General features: G+C 37.6%; 1 protein-coding gene across 5 annotated transcripts in view; it reads right to left on the bottom strand.

Moving 5' to 3' along the window:
* RASAL2 (RAS protein activator like 2) overlaps window positions 1–23,203 on the bottom strand; it is a 392,722-nt gene that overhangs the window by 31,222 nt on the left and 338,297 nt on the right. For all 5 annotated transcript variants that reach the window (XM_043923124.1, XM_043923125.1, XM_043923121.1 and 2 more), the window contains 4 exons: window positions 9,896–10,049; window positions 8,025–8,123; window positions 6,920–7,474; window positions 4,395–4,539 (listed from right to left, as the gene is read on the bottom strand). In XM_043923124.1, the coding sequence (XP_043779059.1) occupies window positions 4,395–4,539; window positions 6,920–7,474; window positions 8,025–8,123; window positions 9,896–10,049 (953 nt within the window). The remainder of the gene's footprint in view (window positions 1–4,394; window positions 4,540–6,919; window positions 7,475–8,024; window positions 8,124–9,895; window positions 10,050–23,203) is intronic.

Here is a 23,203-nt window from a genome sequence, read left to right as displayed (position 1 = left end):
TAATGATAACCCTATATGCAAGACAGAAAAAGAGACACAGATGTATAGAACAGATTTTTGGACTCTGGGAGAAGGTGAGGGTGGGATGATCTGAGAGAATAGCATTGAAACATATATATTATCAAGTGTGAAACAGATCGCCAGTCCAGGTTTGATGCATGAGACAAGTGCTCAGGGCTGGTGCACTGGGATGACTCAGAGGGATGGGATGGGGAGGGAGGTGGGAGGGGGGATTGGGATGGGGAACACATGTAAATCCATGGCTGATTCATATCAATGTATGGCAAAAACCACTACAATATTGTAAAGTAATTAGCCTCCAACTAATATAAATAAATGAAAAAAATAAATAAATAAATAAAAAGAAGGTTGAAAAAGAAAAAAAAAAAAGAACTCCAACCCACTAGAGCTATGGTGAGGAACAGGGCATGAAAAGAAAAGTGTCTAATACGGTGCCTGGGTGCTTAGTAGGGGCTCCATACAGTAAGTGTTATGTACACACTTTGTAGTTTTAAAATAACTTTTCATACAGTGAAAAAAAACAAAGTAAAAAGACTTTTAAATTGTTTACCAAGGCTCACAAGATTTCTTCTGAACACATTCTCAATGTCACCTATGCTACGTGCTCCCACACATTTCACCTCATTTAAAGAGTACCTGAATTTAAAACTAAGTCATCAATGTCAAATACTTCATGTAAAAATCAATCCACCTCTAAATTTATATCATTAATATTTGGCTTAATGAGTTCTACCTATTCTGGGGAAATAATACTAACTTGTGAATCTTGAGAGTATTTTTCTCTCTTTTCTTCAAAAAAAGAACCAAATAAATAACTCAAGGGTCTGGAAGTAAATTGATTATCTCAAGTTTTTTTTCTTTTTACCTGATTATATTTAAAATCCTCTGAAACTGAGAAAACTCTTTTCATTTTTGAAACTATAACCTATGTGTCTGATAGTGTGGAAAGCACCACACTGAAAAGTGAACTTTTATGGATCTGCACCCAGAGACTGTTTAGCTGATCACAAATTATGGAGACAGATTTGATCCTTTCACATCTGCTCTCTGGCCTTGGGGGGCGGGGGGAGGGGATTAGGGACAAACAGGAAGGGTGTTTAAATGTTTACATTTGAGTTTGTCTACAATATTCTATAACGTTTCATTATCTCATTACTATCTAGCACCCAAATTTCATGTGTAGAAATAAGCCAATAGGCACAGACATATTATTGTTAAAAGGAAATTTGCCTCTGCCATCAATGGTGGAAATCAGGCCATTTTAGAACCTTTTTCTGTATGTCACAGAAGATGGTGTTTCCTGTGTGTCACAGGACAGCAACATGAAATCTGATTTCAATTAGAAAAGTAAAAGGGGTTAATGGATGAAAGATTTAAGTCTAACTGAAGCAGAGTCTATGCTATCAACCTTAATGCTTTTAATCAAGATAAATGAAGACTGGCTAAAAAGCAGGCAGATATTCTTTAATTTGATTGGCAACTTTTAACTCAGTTTTCTCTAAGCATTCTTCAGGCAGTCTGCAAATAACATCTATTTTTTTTGCCCAAAGTGTATGAAATACAGTAAAACTTGAATTATTCTGAGTGCTCAGCTGTACTTATTAATGTGATTTTTTGGTTTTACTAAGACTTCACTGTGAAGTCTTTTTATTTAAAACTTACCATGAAGCCTTATTTAATTGTGTGATTAGAGGCACCTGCTGTCCCAAGTACAGTATCCTATGATGAAAAAAATAATCTTTCTAAGGGAACTAAAATTTTTGCACTTCTTCAGGGTTACTTTTGGAAAATCACTTATTACTATTTTGAACCATATAAAATAAGTCTTAATTTACACTGGTGCTAAGACTGTAAACTGTTCTCAAAACAGAATTTGTCATAAACAAGTAAAATATAGGAGAAAAATCAGCTACCAAGAATCTAGGATTAAAAGGCTAACTAGAAATATGGGGAGAAGACAGTAGCATCTCTGCTCTGAAGAAGCTTACTAATTGATTTTGCTTGTGTCTTGGAAGCAGCAGTCATTTTCACCACCCTGGCCCTTGCTCTTGGGTTACAAATATGATAATAGAGATCTTTGTGGGGTTACGTGAATTTCTTCACCTGCTCACTGAATTAATTTTCATATCTCAATGAGTCAATCAGCTATTTAATTACTAACTGTTCTATCAAAGGACCTGTCTCTCCTTTTCACTTCAGGAATTATTCCAATTGGAAATCCTGGTTAGTCCACTGAATGGGGGAATATGAATATTTGATTTTTAAGCAGTAGATGGTCGACAAATATCTACCTCTTTATCTCCCCAGAATACAGAATACTGTTTGAGATGCATCATTATTGCTTTTTATAAGGTGGTGCAAATCATTAAAGCAAACTATGATATATAATTCATGATATGACTATAATAAGCTTTTTATGTGAGACTGATTCTGTACCTTTCCTAATGTCAATGAAAATCCATTTTCGCCATTCTTCTAAAATCCCGCTAGATCTTAAACTAAAGCATATGACTTAAAAAATTAAAAAATGAAGACAGGAAGCAGGAGAAGAAAAAGCTTACTTACTTCCCTAGAGCAGGAGTTAACTGCCGCTACCGTGAGTCCAGGGCTCACAGTCCAACACAGTGTCATACCTGCTGTTTCTTGAGCAGTCACTCACTTTCCACCTCCTGTTACCTGGCTCCTGAGAACAATCCCAGGCGTCACTAATGAGCAAAATCAACAGCCATGCTTTTCTTTGAATCCTTACCTTCCTTAATCTCTGATTCTCTTAATGCTTTTTCCCTCTTGGTGTCTAAGACTCTTTTCCTTCTTCTTTTTTTTTTGCATGTGCATGCACACTTCCTCTGTCTCCGATCTCTTCTCTCATTCCTCTGCTTCCTTTGTACCATAAGCCAGGAACACTGTAAGATCTGTCTTTGGCCCTATTCTCTTCCTTCTCCTGTAATCTGGTAGTTTCATTGATTCCCTCCACATGGGTAACTTAGTCCTAAACTTCCACAAGCCAGCTAGACAGAAGTCTTGGGATGTCCTACCTAGAACCCCTGGGACTTCCCGCTTGAACTTCAAGTTAAACACATGTGAAGTGAAAATATAATTTCTCATTCTTTCAAGCGTGTTACTTTTATGTTCTCTTTCTGTTAAGAATCTCATCATCTTTCTTGTCACTCGCAAAGGCCCCAAATTGACTGTAATATTTGACCTCCTCCCCTACCACACCCTGCCCCATTCCCACAAACTGAAGAATTGCCAAGTCCTATTACCTCATTGGTGATTACCTCATTCAGTCTTATTTCTTGCCTTCAACACACACCTGTCTACTCTTGACAGTCACGTGTGACTATTGAGCACTTGAAATGTGGCTACTGCAAACTGAGCATGCAATAAATGTAGATAAAATACACATAATTTCAAAAAGCATGAAAAAGGTAAAGTATTTTGTTCATAATTCTTATATTGATGATATATTAACTAATATTTGGATATACTGGTTTGAATAAAATGTTATTGAAATTAAATTTACCTGTTTCTCTTGCCCCTTTTTTATACTGCGACTACTAGAAAATATAAATTACATGTGACTCACATTAAGTTTCTTTAGGACAATGCTGTTCTAACATTCTGTGTGAAGTACTGGGGACATAAAGATAAAGAAAATGACAATGTTCTTTAAGGAACTCATGTCTGCTTTATCATAATGTACATTGAAGTGCCAAGCACAGTGCCTTACTCAAGTGCTAACACCTGAAGTTTATGACCAAACATGGAGCTGTAAGTGGGTGACCCAGTCAGTAAGAACTACTGACTGGAGAAAACTTAGTTGTCATGAAAAATTCTGTAGGTCTTCAAGGCAGAAATTGGGAGTCGTGGGAACTGGCAGGACTTTCTCCGTTTCTGATGCATGATAACAAATGCTAACACTTTCAAAACTTAGGTAATGTATTTATTGGGTTGGCCAGAAAGTCTGTTGTAGTTTTTCCATAAGATGGTATGGAAAAACCCAAATGAACCTTTTGGCCAACCCAATATATCATGATGTAAATACCCAAGACTTCAGAGGAAACAGATCAACTAGATGTAACATCTCATTACTAACATCACTGTATGTCTCAAGAATTTCAGGAACTTGAGGGCATGGGGTAGCTGCCTATGCTCATGAGCTTTTTTGTGGTACATGGTATAAGAAACAGATCTTCTATTCCTCCCCTGGTGAGTATTGCAGATACTTCCTACAATTGAAACTCCAATTTTAACACTTTAATCAGTTGGAACTAAAAAGTGTTCAGAATTTGAGTTCCAGTTGGTTGTTTCAGGAGGGTGAAATAACCTAAAAATCAAAAGGGAAAGAATAGAGATGTTTTTCTTCTCCATACCCAGTGCATCGTGAAGATACTGTTGTCCCACCAACTTGAGGTATTCCTCAATGGATTTGGTGGCAATGGTGTTCTCTCTGAAGATCAAAACATCATGTTCTCCACAACGATCCACTTCAGACATCACCAAGTCCGTCAGAAAATCCTGGCAGAATAATGTTCAATCAGGCAGAAAGCAACTGAATGTGAATAAATACTACACGTTAGGAGAGACTGATAAAATGTCAGACATCCTGGGAATGCTGCTTTAAAACTAAATCTACCAGATTCATTTGAAGGGAAAAGGTCAGTCAGGATAAAATTTGAAGTGCTACCAACTTACCAACCTTAGGTTAAAAATTCCTTCAAAGGTTTTTCATCGCACATAGGATAAAGCCTATAGTCTTGCATGTGGCCTGCAAGCCTCTATATTTCTTGGTTTTCTGTCTACCTTTCCAGCCTCATCTTGTACCATTCTCTTTGCATTGTGCTCCAGTCAAGGGCTTTTTTAGGGGGGCGGGGCCCTTGAATATGTCAAACCTTTTCTAACACACGACATTGTCTATTCACCACAGAGTTTTTTGCAAATGCTGTTCTCGGTTCTGCTTCACTCCCACCCTTGCTCCGCCTCCATTTCCATGGAGTTAATTCCTTGGATCCTTGGATTTTAGTTTGCACCTTGTCTCCTCAGTCTGACCAACACTGCCTCTGAACTCCATTAGTCAGGACCCCTTAATCCACATTCTTGTGGCATCATGTATCTTTTTATAAATCTGCACTTCTCACTGTAATCACACATTTCTGTAATTATTTTACTAATATCTGTTTTCCCCAGAGACTGTGAGCCCCATGAGACCAAAGACAGTGTCTATTTTTGTTCACCTCTATATTCTAGCATTTAACAGTTTCTGACACATATTTGGTGTTCAACATAAAATAGTTACAAATTGGCTCACAGTATCAACATGAAATTTCTTAAACATCTAAACTCATTTTCTACGTGAATTATGTATCTCTAGCCATCCATTCATTCATCCATCTACTCATCCATAGTGAAGGAAGGCATAAGCAGAAATGAAGCCCTTAAGAAATAGCTGCTTCATTTCTCAACAGTCTTAAGGAACTTAATTTAAAATTCAGTGTTCATTATTCAATTTGAAATCTGATAACATCATATATTTTGAATATTATATATTCATTGAATATTTCAAAGTCTCTAAAATAAAAAACAGAGGGAATATGCTGATTTAATTTTATTTTTAAATTAAGCATTTTAATATTAATGGGGTTCACTCAGGGATTTTTTTCATCAGTGTAAAAGAGTCATAGACTTAGGAATCACTACTAAAACTCTTACGCTAAGGGACAGGAAGAAACCTGGGGGTGATGGTAACATTCTGTATCTTGATTCCTGTGGTTTCCACGGGTACATAAACTGTCAAAACTCATTGAATTTTTCCCTTTAAATGAATTTGGTTTATAATATGTAAATTGTACCTCAATAAAGCTGTTAAAAAAATCCTACATATATCCTTGAACCTCAAGCAAATGAACAACAAAAAGAACATATCCATACAATTTCAAAGATGAGACTCAAAATTTTGATTTTTTTTAACACCAGAAAGCTCAAAATTATCATTAATAAATTCAACCATCAAAATGACAATCAATAGGAAGACAATTAAATAAGGAACTAAATATTGAATATATTGATATATTCTGATATGTATCAAGAAATCTTAAAAACACTTTATTGTTCGGTTCTAAATAAATTATTCTAGCTGTGAACTCCTCTAGATCTAAAATACAATTTTACCATGATCAATTTGCATATAATATAATGCAGACTTTAGCCTAGTTAAGTGAACATGCCTCGCAGAGGTGATAATTACCACAGTTCAGGCTGATCAACAACTCTATCAATTGTTTAGTGTTCTTCATACGATTAGTGTATTTCTGTTTCTATCTTCCTAGATTTTTAATTCTATCCAGGATGAACTGAGGTAAGGCTATCATGAGGCAGCTAACAATAACATCCCTTGGTATTTTAATTCCATTCAGACATTAATCTCTCGAAGACTCTTGCTAGTGACCAACCTGATTCAGGAATACTTCCATAAGGCTATCATGAGGCAGCTAACAATAACATCCCTTGGTATTTAATTACAGACATTAATCTCTTGAAGACTCTTGCTAGTGACCAACCTGATTCAGGAATACTTCCTTCTGTGACTAGGTAATATATATAGTCATCAGTCAATCTTAATTTAGAATATAGTGTGGAATAAAACAGTCGTACAACACACTTTGGAACTAAAGAGAAATAATCTTGCACACACTGGGATTATTACACCAGTCCTACCATTTATTTTGTTTGGCGATAAACAGCTAGCGGCGGTATCTATATTTTGTGCAAATAAACTTCAAATAAATACTTGTTAGACTCTTCATTTTACTTCTTTAATTTTATAATCTCCACTTTTTCTGAATCTAAGAACCAATAATAGGTTTCCTTTCTGGGCAATGCAACCCCCCTTTCTACTTACCTTGGCTCTTCCAGTGCTTTGAAGAATGTGCACCAAGGCACAGGCTAGCTCTTCTTTATTTCTCACACTGATTACTGGTTCAAGAACAGAACATAGCATGGTGTAGTTGCTGGTGACAAATTCTGCAAACTCTTTGTATTGCTCCATAGGCAGAATGGTGATGGTTTGGAAACGTGATTTAATCCGAATAGAAGGTCCTCCTGTCTTTCCTTTGTTGGGTGTAGGTGTACTCACTGGGTACCACTTTTCTACAAACTGGCGACCAGTCACACTGGCAGTGGGGATGTTGACTAGCCCTACATAATTATTCTTGTCTTTTTTCTTCTTTTTTTCCACATCTTTATAAATGTGAACTGTGATGCTATGAAGAGGTGGAAGGCTGTAGAACTCAAAATGTTCACCCCAGAAAATATTGTCTGCTTTGGTCTTGCTGGTTGTACGAGCAAAGAGGGTATCATCAAGGCACAGTTCACAGAAATATTTCTTTTTAGGGGCAAGGTCCTTGGCTTCAATAATCCATAAACGGAGAACATTTTCAGCTCGTCTACAATTGTCCTATAAAGAAGTAACAAGGGTGTGTTTGAGAGCCGAAATCCCAGAAAGACAACATTTTCCTCTTAAAGTAGGTGATACTATGTAGTTCATTAAGGGCAGTCAAAAATAATGAAGGGGATTGCTACCTCATCATTCAAGATAACAGCAAGCTCTCTGAGAGCCACATACATTCTATTTCACTTGGGTTAAAGAAATAACATCCTGTAATAGAAGTTCTCATATAGCCAGTCTTATGGCAACTGGATTAGCGTTCTGCAAATAAGATAGAGGTATGTAAGTAATTAAGAAATTTGTGTTCTAGTCCCATTTCTATTGTGTATGGTACTGGGTTCTCACTCAGTCAGGTAACTTCTCTGAGTCCTCTTATCCACACTGATAAAATCATGATACTGTCTGCAGTAAGATTATTTTGAGCACAAAATAATAAAACACATGTTTGTGTTTAAAAGTTCTGTAAAATTTAAGGTATTATTAATATTACTGTATTACTTCAATCAACTTACTGCTTACAGAGTCACACAGTTTCTTGGCCATTCAAAGCCACTCTTACCTTATTTGGTTGAACTGTCCTGCGGAGGTTTTCCATCCACTTATCTCTCTCTGAAGCAGAGTTACAACTGAAGCATTTACTTCCACTTAAGTAGGTAACCTTCAACATAAAGATTAGAGATAAGGAAAAGGAAACATAGGGCTTGGGGGCTCTATCTGCCTAGGTGTATCATTTAAGAGTTAGGGACACGCTATGAACCCAAATGATACCACACGGTAACCAAAATGATATTTGCTGGTTTTGTGATATCTATGTGTGCGTCTACTTTTACTTTTTGCTTTGTTATCTGCTTGGCATCTATACTCCTCTCCAGGTAAAGGCAAAGTTCACTGAGAATTCAGCTTAGGAACCGAAAACTGGCCTACAGTTTAGAAAGAACAAAACTGAAAACCTCTAACTAAATTAATACCTTTAAAAATTACCTGCAAATAAATATCCTCAATTCTGAGTGAGTTAATAAAAAAATAAAAAGGGAAGAAGGTCTCTAACAGCTTATTCCTTGGGACTGCCTTCACACTATAATATTACAGAAGGCTACTACATGAAATTGAAAAGAGTTAGTCGTGTTGAATTAATTACTCTGGAACCCATTTCTCTTCTATTAGGCAACCAGTCAGTTGATTTCCAGTCATTAGGTTAGTTTGAATATTATTATCAATGTCCTTTAAAAATGAAGTATGTTGTCTCTATGTCTAGAACCTAACACCTGTCTTGGCATACAATCTGTTGAACTGATTTCCACAAATATGGCAAACTTTAAGAGACTTTTATGAAAAAAGAACACCAATAAATGACCTGTCCAAATTGCTAAGGTGGCTCACACAGTAACTTACTCTTAGTTTATAACCTAGTGAATTAGATCAGATGTTACATTCTGTCTAATATGGTAGCTACTAACAACAGGTGGCTAGTGAGCACCTGAAAAACAACTAGTCCAAACTGAGATGTGCAGTTAAGTGTACAACACACATCAGATTTTGAAGACTTAGTTTAAAAAAAAGAAAGTGAAAAGTTGATAATTTTATTTTAGCTACATGTTGGAAGTGGTAACATTTGGGTTTAATAAAATTTAAAATCACACACATGGCTTGCACTGTATTTCTGTTGGATAGGGCAGGTCCATAAGAACAGGTATCAGATATCTTTCAACTTTTACAACACCTAACATAGGACTCATCACTAGTAATTTTGTAAGTTTGTGCTAATTAATTAAATCATAATGCTAACAAGTACACAGATGGTTTTGAAATTAAATTTGCAAATGGCCAATTGTGTACATTTAGTTTGGGAGGGGAAAATTACCTTATAAAAAGTGATAATTTTCTGGTAAAGGGAAGTTTGTTCACTGAAGAAATTAGGCACATGTAATGTGCCAGAGAGCTAGCTAAATGCACAGACATTATAAAAATAAAGAAGACATGATCCCAGATCTTGAACCATTCAGGTTTTAGTTAGAAAAAATTATGGTTTTGGTATTTTTCCCTCAAAGAATCATTAAAATTGGGGACTTAGGGTTTCAGAAGAAAAATAGTAACATACTATGTGATATCTTTATCGATACCAAAAGATTAAAATACTAACAATAATTTAGTATTAATCTTGTGATCTCGGCTGAGAACACACGAAGAATTCATTTATTTTGAAAGCAGACAAAGCCAGAAGGAATGAGAAGCCATCATTAATAACTTTAATTACCAACATAATTAGATTAGCAGATTTCTAATTTTTCCCCTGTAAGTAGGTAATTTTCAGTAACTGAAAACCAGTTAAGATGATCAAATCATCAATAATACAGTAATGCAATCACAAGAACACTGGGTAGAAAATCTCTTTGCTGTCTACTCCTCCTCCTTTTTCCTAGACCTCCCCACCTCAAAGCAGAAGTCTTGTCCAAGGATGCTGCTGTGGAGTGGCTTTACCGACACTGGCTCCCCTCTACCGAGATCCAGACATTCCACTGCACTGCATGGGCTCAGCAAAGACTCATGAGAACGGGACTCTTTTAGTTTAGGCAGCCCACGAGACCTAAAAGTAGAAAAAGATATTTATGGTAATATAACTACTTGGCCAATAAGAAAATAAAGGTCAAATGCAGTGGAGGTTTAACAACAAATGGATGAATGCCTGAAGAGAAAACTAAATCTGTAATAATGATAGGATCATATTCATGGGACACATAGAAATCACATATATATTCATGTGTGTGTGCACACACATACTTTCTTTTTTCAACAAAACACAAAAATGTACTATAACCTTACTTATCTCAAGGGAGCTGGAAGCTCCACCACAGACATTGTTTTTTTTTTCTCATTCCTGTGTTGGAGATGGAGAAATAGATACCATTCAAGGTAACCTTACATGTTTCTTTTTTATGCAAAGGTCTTATTTAAAGACAAATGGTTTCTTTTTCTTCCCCCATGCTATAGCTTTATCCTCTACTATCACTGACAAAAGAGTAGTGGCTATATCTTCACTGCTTTGGCAGAATAAACACACATATACATACTCAGAAACAAAGCCAAACTTTTCAGCACAAGACCCTGCTTTTCAAAAGGTCTGGTTTTCATCTCAATATGGAATTCTTTTCTGGCAAGCTTTTGTTTCTATTTATGCTTTATTTTACAAATATGAATGAACAGTAAAATGCCTTGAAGAAACTTCCCACCCTCCAAAGAAATGTTCCAACTCCCATCTAGAAGAACAGATCTTTGTCAACACCATTCAGGGGTTCTGGTTCATTTTGTCCCCTCGTTGGAATGTGGGGAATTGTGACTCTTGTCACTACAGGAGCTAGTACTTCACTGTGTGAAGCCAAACAATATAAAACACAATATTCTTGAATCCAGAACTGGATAGCTATGCAGTTTTACTCAGTGATTATAGTATTTATTGACTGAAACACCCAGAGTTAAACACATATATTTTAAGTAGAAGTACCTAGTAATAGGGATAAAAAGAAATGTCTTGTAGAAAGATATTTGTTTTTGTAAAATGCATTTAAATAAGCAGCTTCATTCATTTCCTTGAAATAACCATGTTAACATTAAAAGGAACTGAACTACTTAATGTCAGAGTAGCTTGCAGTTAAATTATAAAGTAATGAGATATAGGAAACTAGTACTAAAGGCTGCTCTTTCCCTTCTGGTTCCATTTCAACACTGTTTAATCAAATTCCATACATACAGTAAAAAACATCCTAAGACTAGGATTTTAGTTCATTCTTCTTTCCACACATAAAACATGTGCTCTCATATTCAGTAGTCTTTTTAAGGTCAAAGAGTCAATAATTACATTTACCGTTGATAATACAAAGTCTGCACAAAACCCACCTAATGTTTTGTACATAAAAATAGAACAATTTAATAGCTTCACATTTATTTCCTTTTGTTCTAGTGGATAGAACAATGTCATGTCATATACTGTCAACATAGCATATCAACTATAAACAACTAAATGCAAAAACAAATTTTAACATAATTACCATACATCCTTTCCCAGTATGCTTCATGGGAAGCCTGGTTGAGGCAACAGGATAACTATAACCGTTCCTAAATACAAATGAAACAACAATTCCAGCCCCCTTTTCCCAGGAGGAGTTGCCTGGAGAAGAGAAGCCTCTCCCGCTCTGGGAGTAAGCCTTTCAACAGGAAAGATGAAGAAGGCATGTTTAAAATAAGACGTACAACAAAAGCCTTACTTTTATTTTTTAAACTCTCTAGGAAAATATTCTAAAACATAACGTTATCTCAAATCAAATAAATGTCTACCTACGTGAAGCAACTGTGCAGCCACCTTGGAGTGCACCCCCAAATCATAGCGCGGCCACATCTCACAGCACAGCAACTCACTGTTCTGAACTACATCTCAGACGACAACTCTGGTTAGAAGACAAGAACCAACAGAAGACAGCTTCCCCTGCTGCCTTCAGTTACTGATAGCATCTTTGAATAAATGTTTTCCAGGTGTAATTTCAAGTCTTCAATAGCAGCAGAACAGAAACACATGAAACGGAACACGAAGTCATCTTCTAAACCGGCTGCAGGACAGGTAATATTTTTCTTCTCTTCTTCAGGCTGCATCCAGCCCCTCAGGTAACACAAACAAGGTTCCTGGGCTCTAGGCTGGGCCTGTTGCCATGGTGCTACACCTATAAGGAGATTAGAGCCCAAGGCAGCAGGGAGAAGCCGCCAGTGTGAAGGACTCAAGAAAGAAGCATGCTCTGCAAATGTGACCATTTTAAGATGGAAAGGAAGGAACAGTGAGGCCCCACCCATTCCCATGAACAATTTCGGAGTCAGAAGCTATAGGGAGAAAACTGAGGCAATTCTGGGGGTGAAGGAGAATCTCTTAACTTTGCTAGAGAACAAAGCAGTGATTTGTTTCTGGATAATCCCCAGCCCCCTACTAAAAGGGATTCCCTTCGCCCCACCTTGCAAGTATAGTCTTTCTCTCACGTCCATTCTATTTCCTTTGCTGTCCTAGTTTAATGTTTCTAGGTATTGTTTTTCATTAACTTACCTGAGTTATATATTTTTCTTTTTAGAGAGAGGGATGGATAAAATTCTTTATTCATTATATTTATAATGCTGAACAAATTTCATTTTGATACTCAGGCTTAATTTTCAAATACAGACATAAACAGATATTACAACCAAGCCACCTGGAATTAGAATTCAAAATTCCTCCTGGTTATGGAAATTTCAAGTTGTTCAGGATCTCCTTATTGTTCAGCATTTATGGATGTTTGTGTGTGTATACACACCGACACCAATGGATTGAACACTACATCTGCTAAATATTCAACGTTGCTACTGAATAAATAAGCAAGCCCTTCCTGTATTGGGAAGAAAGTGTCTTGGAGAAGACAGAAGTAATTCCCAGAGAAGCAGGATTACAGTAAACAGGAAGATGAGCAGCCTGGGAATGGCAGTGGTGAGGAGGCATTATCTGTGCAAACATAATAGCACTAGTCATCCCAAGTCCCCTCTAAGTCATGTTTACCTCCTCCTGTACCTTCCTGTGAGCTGATTTTTCTTAGATCTGCTCACTAGAGTTTTAGCAGCTTTGACTGGCACTCTAGTTTACTTCTCTAAAGGAAAGAATATGGATTTATTGAGAGAAAAATGGGGGTTTGAAACAATTCTCAGTCCAATCTGACAATGGTCTTCATCAAGGAAACTAGCCTCGAAAGTGGACATTGTGAATTCGCTAACTACTGGTTCTCTTTCTGACCCCTGCACCCCTACCCGTCAACTCCCATCATCCTAAACATCATGTAATAATTCAGGGTTCAAATATGACTATTTCTTAGTTTAATTGGGAACCTGCTTCCCACAAGCAAGTTTAGTTCTAATTAAGGAACACTATCTTGTTTATTTAACTTATATGCAGAGTACATCATGAGAAACGCTGGGCTGGAAGAAGCACAAACTGGAATCAAGATTGCCGGGAGAAATATCAATAACCTCAGATATGCAGATGACACCACCCTTATGGCAGAGAGTGAAGATGAACTAAAAAGCCTCTTGATGAAAGGGAAAGAGGAGAGTGAAAATGTTGGCTTAAAGCTCAACATTCAGAAAACTAAGATCATGGCATCTGGTCCCATCACTTCATGGGAAATAGATGGGGAGACAGTGGAAACAGTGTCAGACTTTAATTTTTTGGGCTCCAAAATCACTGCAGATGGTGACTGCAGCCATGAAATTAAAAGATGCTTACTCCTTGGAAGGAAAGTAATGACCAACCTAGATAGCATATTAAAAAGTAGAGACATTACTTTGCCAACAAAGGTCTGTCTGGTCAAGGCTACGGTTTTTCCAGTGGTCATGTATGGATGTGAGAGTTGGACTGTGAAGAAAGCTGAGCACTGAAAAATTGATGCTTTTGAACTATGGTGTTGGAGAAGACTCTTGAGAGTCCCTTGGACTGCAAGGAGATCCAACCAGTCTATCCTAAAGGAGATCAGCCTTGGGTGTTCATTGGAAGGACTGATGCTGAAGCTGAAACTCCAGTACTTTGGCCACCTCATGAGAAGAGTTGACTCATTGGAAAAGACCCTGATGCTGGGACGGATTGGGGGCAGGAGGAGAAGGGGATGATAGAGGATGAGATGGTTGGATGGCATCACCGACTCGATGGACATGGGTTTGAGTAAACTCCGGGAGTTGGTGATGGGCAGGGAGGTCTGGTGTGCTGCGATTCATGGGGTCATAAAGAGTCGGACACGACTGAGTGACTGAACTGAACTAAACTGAAGGAACACTATATCCTTCAGTCATTTCAGTTGCTCAGTCGTGTCTGACTCTTTGCCACCCCATGGACTGCAGCACGCCAGGCTTCCCTGTCTATCACCAACTCCCAGAGCTTACTCAAACTCATGTCCATTGAGTCGGTGATGCCATCCAACCATCTCATCCTCTGTGGTCCCCTTTTCGTCCTGCCTTCAATCTTTCCCAGCATCCGGGTCTTTTCCAATGAGTCAGTTCTTCGCATCAGGTGGCCAAAGTATTGGCATTTCAGCTTCAGTATCAGTTCTTCCAGTGAATATCCATGACTAATTTCCTTAGGATTGACTGGTTTGATCTCCTTTACATTTTAGTTTACAGTCAGTAGATAACACTGAATTCTGTGTGAACTCCCAGAGCTCTAGTGATGTGAAAGGTAAGGGTTAAAAATCTAATTGCTTTGCTGATGAAAATTACCTGCTACTTCTGACCTACTTAAGAGATAAACTACAAGGCAAGAGTAGCTTTCTATCACCCACGACAGTGAATTAATATTATATTGCTTTAACCCACATCACTAGCTGAAATCAGTCTTAAAAGACAAAAGTAAAGTCGTGGGGGGTGGGGAGCCAACATGCATGCCATTGAATTTACTGAAGAAGAAAAAAAAAGGAGTCAAAAGACTCTGATTAGAGCAATGTTAAGTAAAACACAGCTGGATTTTTCCCAGCTCAACCATCCAATTTTTTAAAAAGCATATTTCCCCCAAAGTGCTAGTGGTACTTGGATGTGCTAGCTCAATCTGCCACATGTTAACGGATTCAGTTCCAAATGTGGGAAACTTTTAATTAAAAATACAACTGAAAAAATAAATGCTTATTGCCACACAAAATCCTGTACTCCAGGGCAGGTGAATTTCTGCTTGGTGTGGCAGTTATGATTCCAAACTGCTTCGCTGAATTCTTGAAAAGACAGCTCAACCATAAACTGGGTACAGAAATATATGTTTGTGTTCACCAGCGTGTGTTCCTAAGGCACTTTACCTTGTCTGAAAATTTTCCAGGAAGAAATCAATAAAATTAGATATCCTAGTACTCTAACCAACAAATTTACAAAGGGTCTAATCAGTTTTTTAAAAAGTTGCTTCTGAGCTTTCACTTTGGGGAAAAGACAGTTTTACTTCCTTCCCAGATTTTATTGTTTTTCAACCTGGTATCTGTGAAACCATCCAACTGATGTTTTTTGTTTGAAAAAGCAGATCCTTTCCTATACTATAAAAGTTTCCCTACCTGGATTTTTTAAAAAAAGGAAAAAAAAAAAAAAAGGAAGAAATTAGAGCTCATTCACCAGAGTTCTGCTTGTGTGCTAAAAAAATGTCCTCTTTGAGGATTCTGACAGCACTAGCTGCACTGATTTACCTGCTGCAGTTAAAGCCAGTCCCTACAGGTTTTTATGTTTGCTAAAAAAAAAAAAAACACCACACAACCACTCATGCAAAAAGCTATTTATGGAAACATAACATGTACTACTGATCTTCCTTCTCTCTGCTCTTAGCCTCTAGACAGGATGGTCTAATGAACCTAGCTACTAATGGTAAAGAAGGATGTTTGTCAGCCTGAGTTTTCACTTAAATAAACCCATGGTAAGGAAATTTATTATCAGAGTCAAAAACGACATTCAGCCCATCTTGGTACATACACTTGCAGTGAAGGTGGACACAGAATGAAGACAAGATTATAGACATTAAAACATGTTCTGAAGGGCGAAAAACTCAACCAGCCTTCAATATGACAGGCACTAGGGAAAAAAATCTCCTTACAGAAATTGTACCATACTGTAATAAACCTCTTTTGTTCTTAAATTGCAAATGGAATAAAATCTACTAGTGTCTGTTGAACAAATTCAGTATAAACATCACTGAATTAAAACAACAGTATATATAAACAATAACATAACAATATAAACAATACTGAATTTAAAAAACATGAAACTAAACTAAATCACACTCACAAATGAATTCAATTAACATATTTAAATAGTTTAAGAATAAGTGGAAAGATTAGTAACTATTTTTCCCTAAATTTAGACTTCAGTCTCAATGTCACCATAAAATTTAAGTATGGGTGAAAGGAGGATAAAAAATTTAGAAATTTATGAAGTTCAATGATACTTACTTCATCATTCCTAAATTCATGGCTATTTGCTTTCCCATTGGTTTTAACCATTATTTGGTTGAATAAATGAATATATGTCTGAATCCATCTATTCATTCAATAGTTGCTCGGTGTGCATTATGAGTCAGGCACTATACTAGATACAGATGGAAGTAAACAATGGTGAAGAAGAAAGGCAAGGTTGTTGTACTCACACATAGTCTATAATCTAGTGAGTCAACAAGCCATTATACCATGTGACAAGACCTAGGAAAAAAGATGCAAAAATGGCTCTGTGGGCACTTAGTAGGGGCCCTGGATCTTCAGTTTGGGATTCAAAGAAGGTTTCATGGAGGTAAAAGTAATGTGATGGAGTGCTAAAAGTCATTAGGTAATTAAGGGTGGAGTGGAATCAGCTGTATGCAGAGGTGGAGGTCCTGAGAGTCTGAGAGGGAATGGTCAGCATGTGAGAAAGCCCGTAAGGAAATACAAATCTGGGGTGTTTGAGGAATTGAGGAGAATCAGCAGCTGGCTCTGGTACAGGGTGCACGTGTGCTGGGGCTGAGAGAAGAGGCGTGGGAAATAATGAAGCCTGGGAGACACTATGATGGGACCAGTAGTAACATGGGTGTTCCAGTTGGATCACAAAGCCAGTGAATGAACACAGAAAGGTCGTGAGTGGTGGAGGGTGAATGACAAGATCAAATGTGTATCTGAGCAAAGTATACTTTTGCTAAAAAGTGGAAAAAGGGGTACAGAGACGGGAGAGAAATAATGAAAGACGTAGAGACTGGCTATAGATTATGACAGTAATCTGAGTAAAGATCATGAACTGTAACAGCAGAAATGTGAAAGAAGTAAATGGATTTGGATGGCAATTAGAAGGTAAATAGGGCTCCCCTGATAGTTCAGTTGGTAAAAAATCCACCTGCAATGCAGGAGACCCCGGTTGGCCTCCTGGGTTGGGAAGATCTGCCGGAGAAGGGATAGGCTACCCATTCTGGTATTCTCGGGCTCCCCTAGTGGCCCAGATTATAAAGAATTTGCCTGCAACGCGGGAGACCTGGGTTTGATCCCTGGGTTGGGAAGATGCCCTAGAGAAGGGAATGGCTTCCCAATCCAGAATTCTGGCCTGGAAAATTCCACGGACAAGGGAGCCTGGTAGGCTACAGTCTATGGGGTCACAAAGAGTAGGACACTGAGCGACTTTCACTTCACTTCACTAGGAGGTAAACAGGCCTTAATGACTGCAATCCTGGGGACATCAGTGAGGTGGCAGAGTCAAGGCTGAGTCACTCAGTAGAGAATGGTAAAGTCCTTTCCAGAGATGGGAAGTGAGAGGCAATGCTGGTTGAGGCAAGGGTGGAAATAAAATCAAGTTTAGTACAAGTTTGAAGTTCCTATGCAAGTAGATGTTTGCTTCAGACTGTGTTCCCCCCAATCTATGTTGAACTAAACCTCCAATGTGACTGTATTAGGAAGTGTGACCTTTGGGAGGTGATCAGGTTGGGATGGGGCACCCTCATGAAGGGGATTGAAACTGAAAGTGAAAGTTGCTCATCGTGTCTGACTTTTTGTGACCCGAATTCTCCAGGCCAGAATACTGGAGTGGGTAGCCTTTCCCTTCTCCAGGGGATCTTCCCAATCCATGGATCGAACCCAGGTCTCCTGCATTGCAGGCAGATTCTTTACCAGCTGAGCCACAAGGGAAACCCATGAAGGGGATTAGCCCCTCTATAAAATAAACCTCAGAGAGATCCTTTATAAAACAGACCCCAGAGAGATCTATCACCCATTCCCCTGTCTGAGGACACAGAGAAAAGAAAGGCTTTTGAACAAGGAAGCATGTCCCTACCAGACACTGAATCTGCCAGGACCTTCATCTTGGACTTCATAGCCTCCAGAACTGTGAGAAATAAATTTCTGTTGATTATAAGCCACCCAGCCTATGATGTTTTATTATAGCAGCCTCAACAGACTAAGACAATGTGAATACTGAAAGAGAATATGCAGATTGAGCAAAGGTCCTAAGGAAATAACCTGAGAAATGCTAACATTTAAATCTACAAAAGCAAAAGAGACTGAAGAATCTGAAAGACAGAAGGAAACCAGGAGACTCAAGTATCATAAAAACCCAGGGAAGAGAACTCTTAAAAAGGATGGGCTGTCCATCATTGCACAATATAGAGAATGTTAAAATATTAATAGTAGCCACTGGGTATATGAACTGAGAGATAATTGGAAACTTTGGCAAGAGCAGTTTCAGTGAAATGATGAGGATAAAAATGAGACTGCAGAGGGCTAAGGAAATGAATGGGATGTGAGAAAGTGAAGACTAACTCACGAAGTCTGATGATGAAGGGCTGGCAACTGGGAAAAGCTACAAGGAGGAATGAGGTTGAAATGGCACTAAAGAAGGTTTTCTCTAGTTAATCATTTTTTTCCTCTTAAGTAATAAAGTAATACATGCTCCTGGTAATACATTTCAAGAGCTCAGAAGGATAGAAGGTGAAAAATATAAATAATGGTACCTCCCTCAATCTCCTAGAGGAAATGCTATTAATGATTTTTTTGTGATCCTCTTAGAAATTTTTTGTACAGACAACCAGTTTGGTATACATATACATATGTGTGTGTACATATATACACACATATGGAATTCTACCATACTTTTTTCCTTTCAGAGTATATTCTGGAATTCTGTCCACATTGGAAAATATACATATAACTTGCCTCTTTTTAATGATCACTCTGTACTCCCTTATATGGACTTACAGAACTTTAAGCAATAATTGACAACCATCTGCATTTTTTTTTCTTTTTCTTTTCTTCTTTATTTTTTGGTGATTATCACCCAGGTTCAAAAAGTATCTTAATACATATACTTTGAAGTACATGTGCATGTATTCATGGTTTAAACTTCCAAACGTGGAACTGCTAGATCATAGGGTACACACATTTAAAGTTTTGATAATGCTAATTTATCCTCCATAATAGATAGTTGTCAACTTAAATTCACATCAATAATGCATGTTTCTACATGCTATCACCACCAAAAATGACACAGGGCTGAATTTCAAATATCTTTGGCTATAAATTGGTAAAAAATGGTATTTCATTAATTGCTTTAGTATGAATTTCTTTAAATGATGAGGCTGAACACATTTTAAATGTATATCAATATACAATCAACTTCAGTTCTCTATTCTGTGAATTATGAAATGTTATTTCATGTTCTTAGACCATTTTTCTAATTGTTGAATTTAACTGATATGCAATACTATATGTAAGTTAACAAAATCAGTATTTTTTCTGTCTGTAGTTTGTTTTCCCCAGTTTATGCTTAGAAAAAGTTCTTCCATTCCAAGAGCATAAGAAATCCAGCCTATAGTTTCTTCTACTGCTTTTATTTTAACTTTTCATCCTTTCCACTTGGATTTGGAGGGAAGGGACTATGATAGGAGCATAGCAGGGAGTTTGCTTTACATTTTACCAAATTGTAAAAATATAATGACTCATTAATTATTACTGCATGGTAATCTACTCTTAATAAGAGCTGTTTTGAGTATGTTTGTTCATATGTGTATGTGTGTGCACAATTTCCCCCTTTTTTTCTCCTTTCTCAATAATTTTCTCAGCAGGTGAGGCTTCGTATCAACACATGCAACAAAGAGTATAACGGAAAAGGCAATCAACTTGGAGCCAAAAGCCCTATGTATTTATGCCTGCTCAAATCACTCATTAGCCATGTGACATGGAACAAATAACCTATTCTTTCTGAACCTTAGTTATCTCATTTGTAAAATATAGATAATGATTTCTGGTCCTATACCTCCCACAGTTATTGTGAGAATCAAATGCAATCATCTATGATTTTACAAATGTCTCATAAACTATGGTACCATATAAATAGGACTATCATTGCAAACATAGCTTTTCACAGTGATATTACATGCATTAGTTCATTTTATATAAACTATTCATCTGGTTGAGGTTAGGATGGCTATTCTGGAATTATTCCTTGCTGGAACAATACAAAGACAGAAGGAATAAATGTATGGAAATAAAATTTTTCTACTAAGATAAAGCAGTCTAAGTGAATTAAAATGCTATTGTGATATAATCAGAAACTTCAGTTGGATTTTAGCCCACAAAACTAACAGCTCCTTAATTGGCCCATACCAGTAACACTGGTAAGGGAAACTAATCTATAGCTAGACTGTATTGATTAATTAATGGCCTGGAATCCAATAATTTCTAAGAAGCTGTCATTCTACCTAAGTACACCATATTTAAGGAAATTCTTTATTATCTAGAATTTGTTTGGATTCTTACCTTTTGTTTCAGGCCAAGAAATTAAGTATTGTAATAGGACAGGCATTGTGGTAGGGGGTGGGGATACAAAGATCACGTGTCTACTTACAGAACTTCCCATCTGCCGTGGTAAGCAGAAACATGGAAAGATAAATTCAATAGAGAGTAGTCAGTCCTATAATGAGGTGTATATACTTGGTCATGGGTAGGTATGTGGGGTAGATGCTTAGTTTAGGATGATGCATAGGAAGAACAAGGGAAAGAAATTAGGGACCATATGACTCCTAACTGGGGTATTGCTGCACCAGTATGAATTAGAAGTAAGCTTGTCAAAGGACAAGGTGTAGGAATAGGAAATGGTTTGGGGGACAGAGAGCGCAGCAAGATTAAAAGTAGAGACATATGAACAGGATAGTAAGTTCATGACAGACTTCTGGTAGGAGTGGCAGGTGATAATTCCGAGAGTTAGGGGACAGAACCATATTCCTACCTGTAGGTTATGCTGAAGACTGTAGATTAATGAAAGTATTATATACATGTGTGATGAGATATTAAAAGTGAAGTTTCAAATTGAGACTCCAAGATAAAACAGATATTGCATGCCAAAGTAAAGTATCAGACAAACTGCAGAATTTACAAAGGGAAAGTTTCGGAACGAATTCCATTACCTTGAACCTCTCGGTCAGAACAAGACTATAAAAAGTGGTAAGTATGGAGAAGGGAAAGGATTCTCTGAGGGAGAATTTTGGAGAAAGCTGTGAGGCTCACCCCTCCCAGCTATCAGCCTCCCCCAAAACACATAAGGGGTATAGGTAGGGAATGCATACAAAGTGGGGTTTGATTTCACCTGGGAAATCTAGAAGATGGAAAATGGCTAACTTTCAGTAGCAGAGCCCAAGTTGATACTTTTACATAAGGCTGCAATCTTAGAGGTTTGTCAGGGCAGAAAATTCGTGGATATTTCCTGTGGACCAGAGACCTGGGAGGGTAGAAACTAGAACAGGAATTCCTACCTAGAAACTGTGGAAGGAGTTGCAAATGAATACCTAGAATAAAAATGTACCCACAAAACTAAAAAACAAACAAAAAACAAAAACCATAGGTGAGAGTTCCTCAGAGATGATATACTCCTGAAGAATTCCCCAAAGCACCCCATAATACAAGAGTCAGTGTTAAACAACCGCCAGGCTCAGAGAGCATAATGGAAGGCTAAGATAGTTTTGGACTTCCCAGGTTGCGCTAGTGGTTAACAACCCGTCTGCCAATGCAGGAAACATAGACAGAGGTTTGATCCCTGGCTTGGGAAGGTCCCCTGAAAGAGGGTATGGCAACCCACTTCAGTACTCTTGCCTGGAGAATCCCGTGGACAGAGAAACCTGGCGGGCTACGGTCCATGGGGTCGCAAAGAGTCAGACAAGACTGAAGTGACTTACACACATGCACGCAAGATAGTATTCACTGTTTTCTTATTCCCTTTCCCCGCCTTTCTGCCTCCCATTGCCCCAGATCTGTAGAGTACCTAAAACCACGGGTAGTTAAGTTGGATGGGAAGAGTAGATGAAAAGAGAAGTAAGTAGTTTATAATACTTCCTTCTCCAAAACCAGACACATTCTCTGCAATTTGTTTGGCTGGGGTAAGTATGCAGTTTTGATTACTATTTGGAGAGAACACCCATAGGCTCTGGGTCAAGACCTTTATTTAGAGTAACCATAGATTAACTAAACGAATTGTAAACTTAAATATAAAAGCTAAAAATCACAAAACCTTTGGAAGAAAACTTAGGTGAAAATCTTTTGGGACAGGGTCACAGACACTCCCCCCCACCATAAAATTGCTGGTAGAAATGTAAAATTGTACAGGTACTCTGCAAAATAGTTCGGCAGCTTCTTATTAACCAAAGCAAGTACTTATATGATCCAGCAATTTCACGCTTGTGTATTTACTGTAGAGAAATGAAAACTTATGTGTACACAACTGTTCACAGGGGCTTTATTCCTAATAGCTAAAAACTAGAAACCAATGTTCTCCAGTGGGTGGGTGGTTTAACTTAGGTACATCCATACAACAGAATACTACTCAGCAATAACAAGGAGCAAACTGTTGACAGATGCAACAATTTGGAGGGACTTCAAGGGCATTTTATTTACTGAAAAAAATGCCACTCTCACTCTTTAATGGTTACATATTATACAATTCCATTTATATAACACTTCAAATAACAAAACCATAGAGGAAGAAAACAAAAAGTGGTTGGTAGGGGACAGGGATAGGTGTAGAGAGGGGGTTATGACTGTAGAGTAGCAGAGAGTTCTTTTCTGGTAATGGAATAATTCTGTATCTCGATTGTGATGGTGGTGGTTACACAAATCTATATGTAGGATTAAGCTGCACAGAACTATAAACACACACAAATAAGTGCATATAAAAATTGGTGAAAACTGAATAAAGTCTGTAGTCCAGTATCAATGTCAACTACTTGGT

This window comes from Cervus elaphus, chromosome 14 (assembly GCF_910594005.1).
Source record: "Cervus elaphus chromosome 14, mCerEla1.1, whole genome shotgun sequence".
Taxonomy (NCBI): domain Eukaryota; kingdom Metazoa; phylum Chordata; class Mammalia; order Artiodactyla; family Cervidae; genus Cervus; species Cervus elaphus.
Note: the sequence above shows the minus strand (reverse complement) of the source record. Positions and strands in the feature narration are given on the sequence as shown.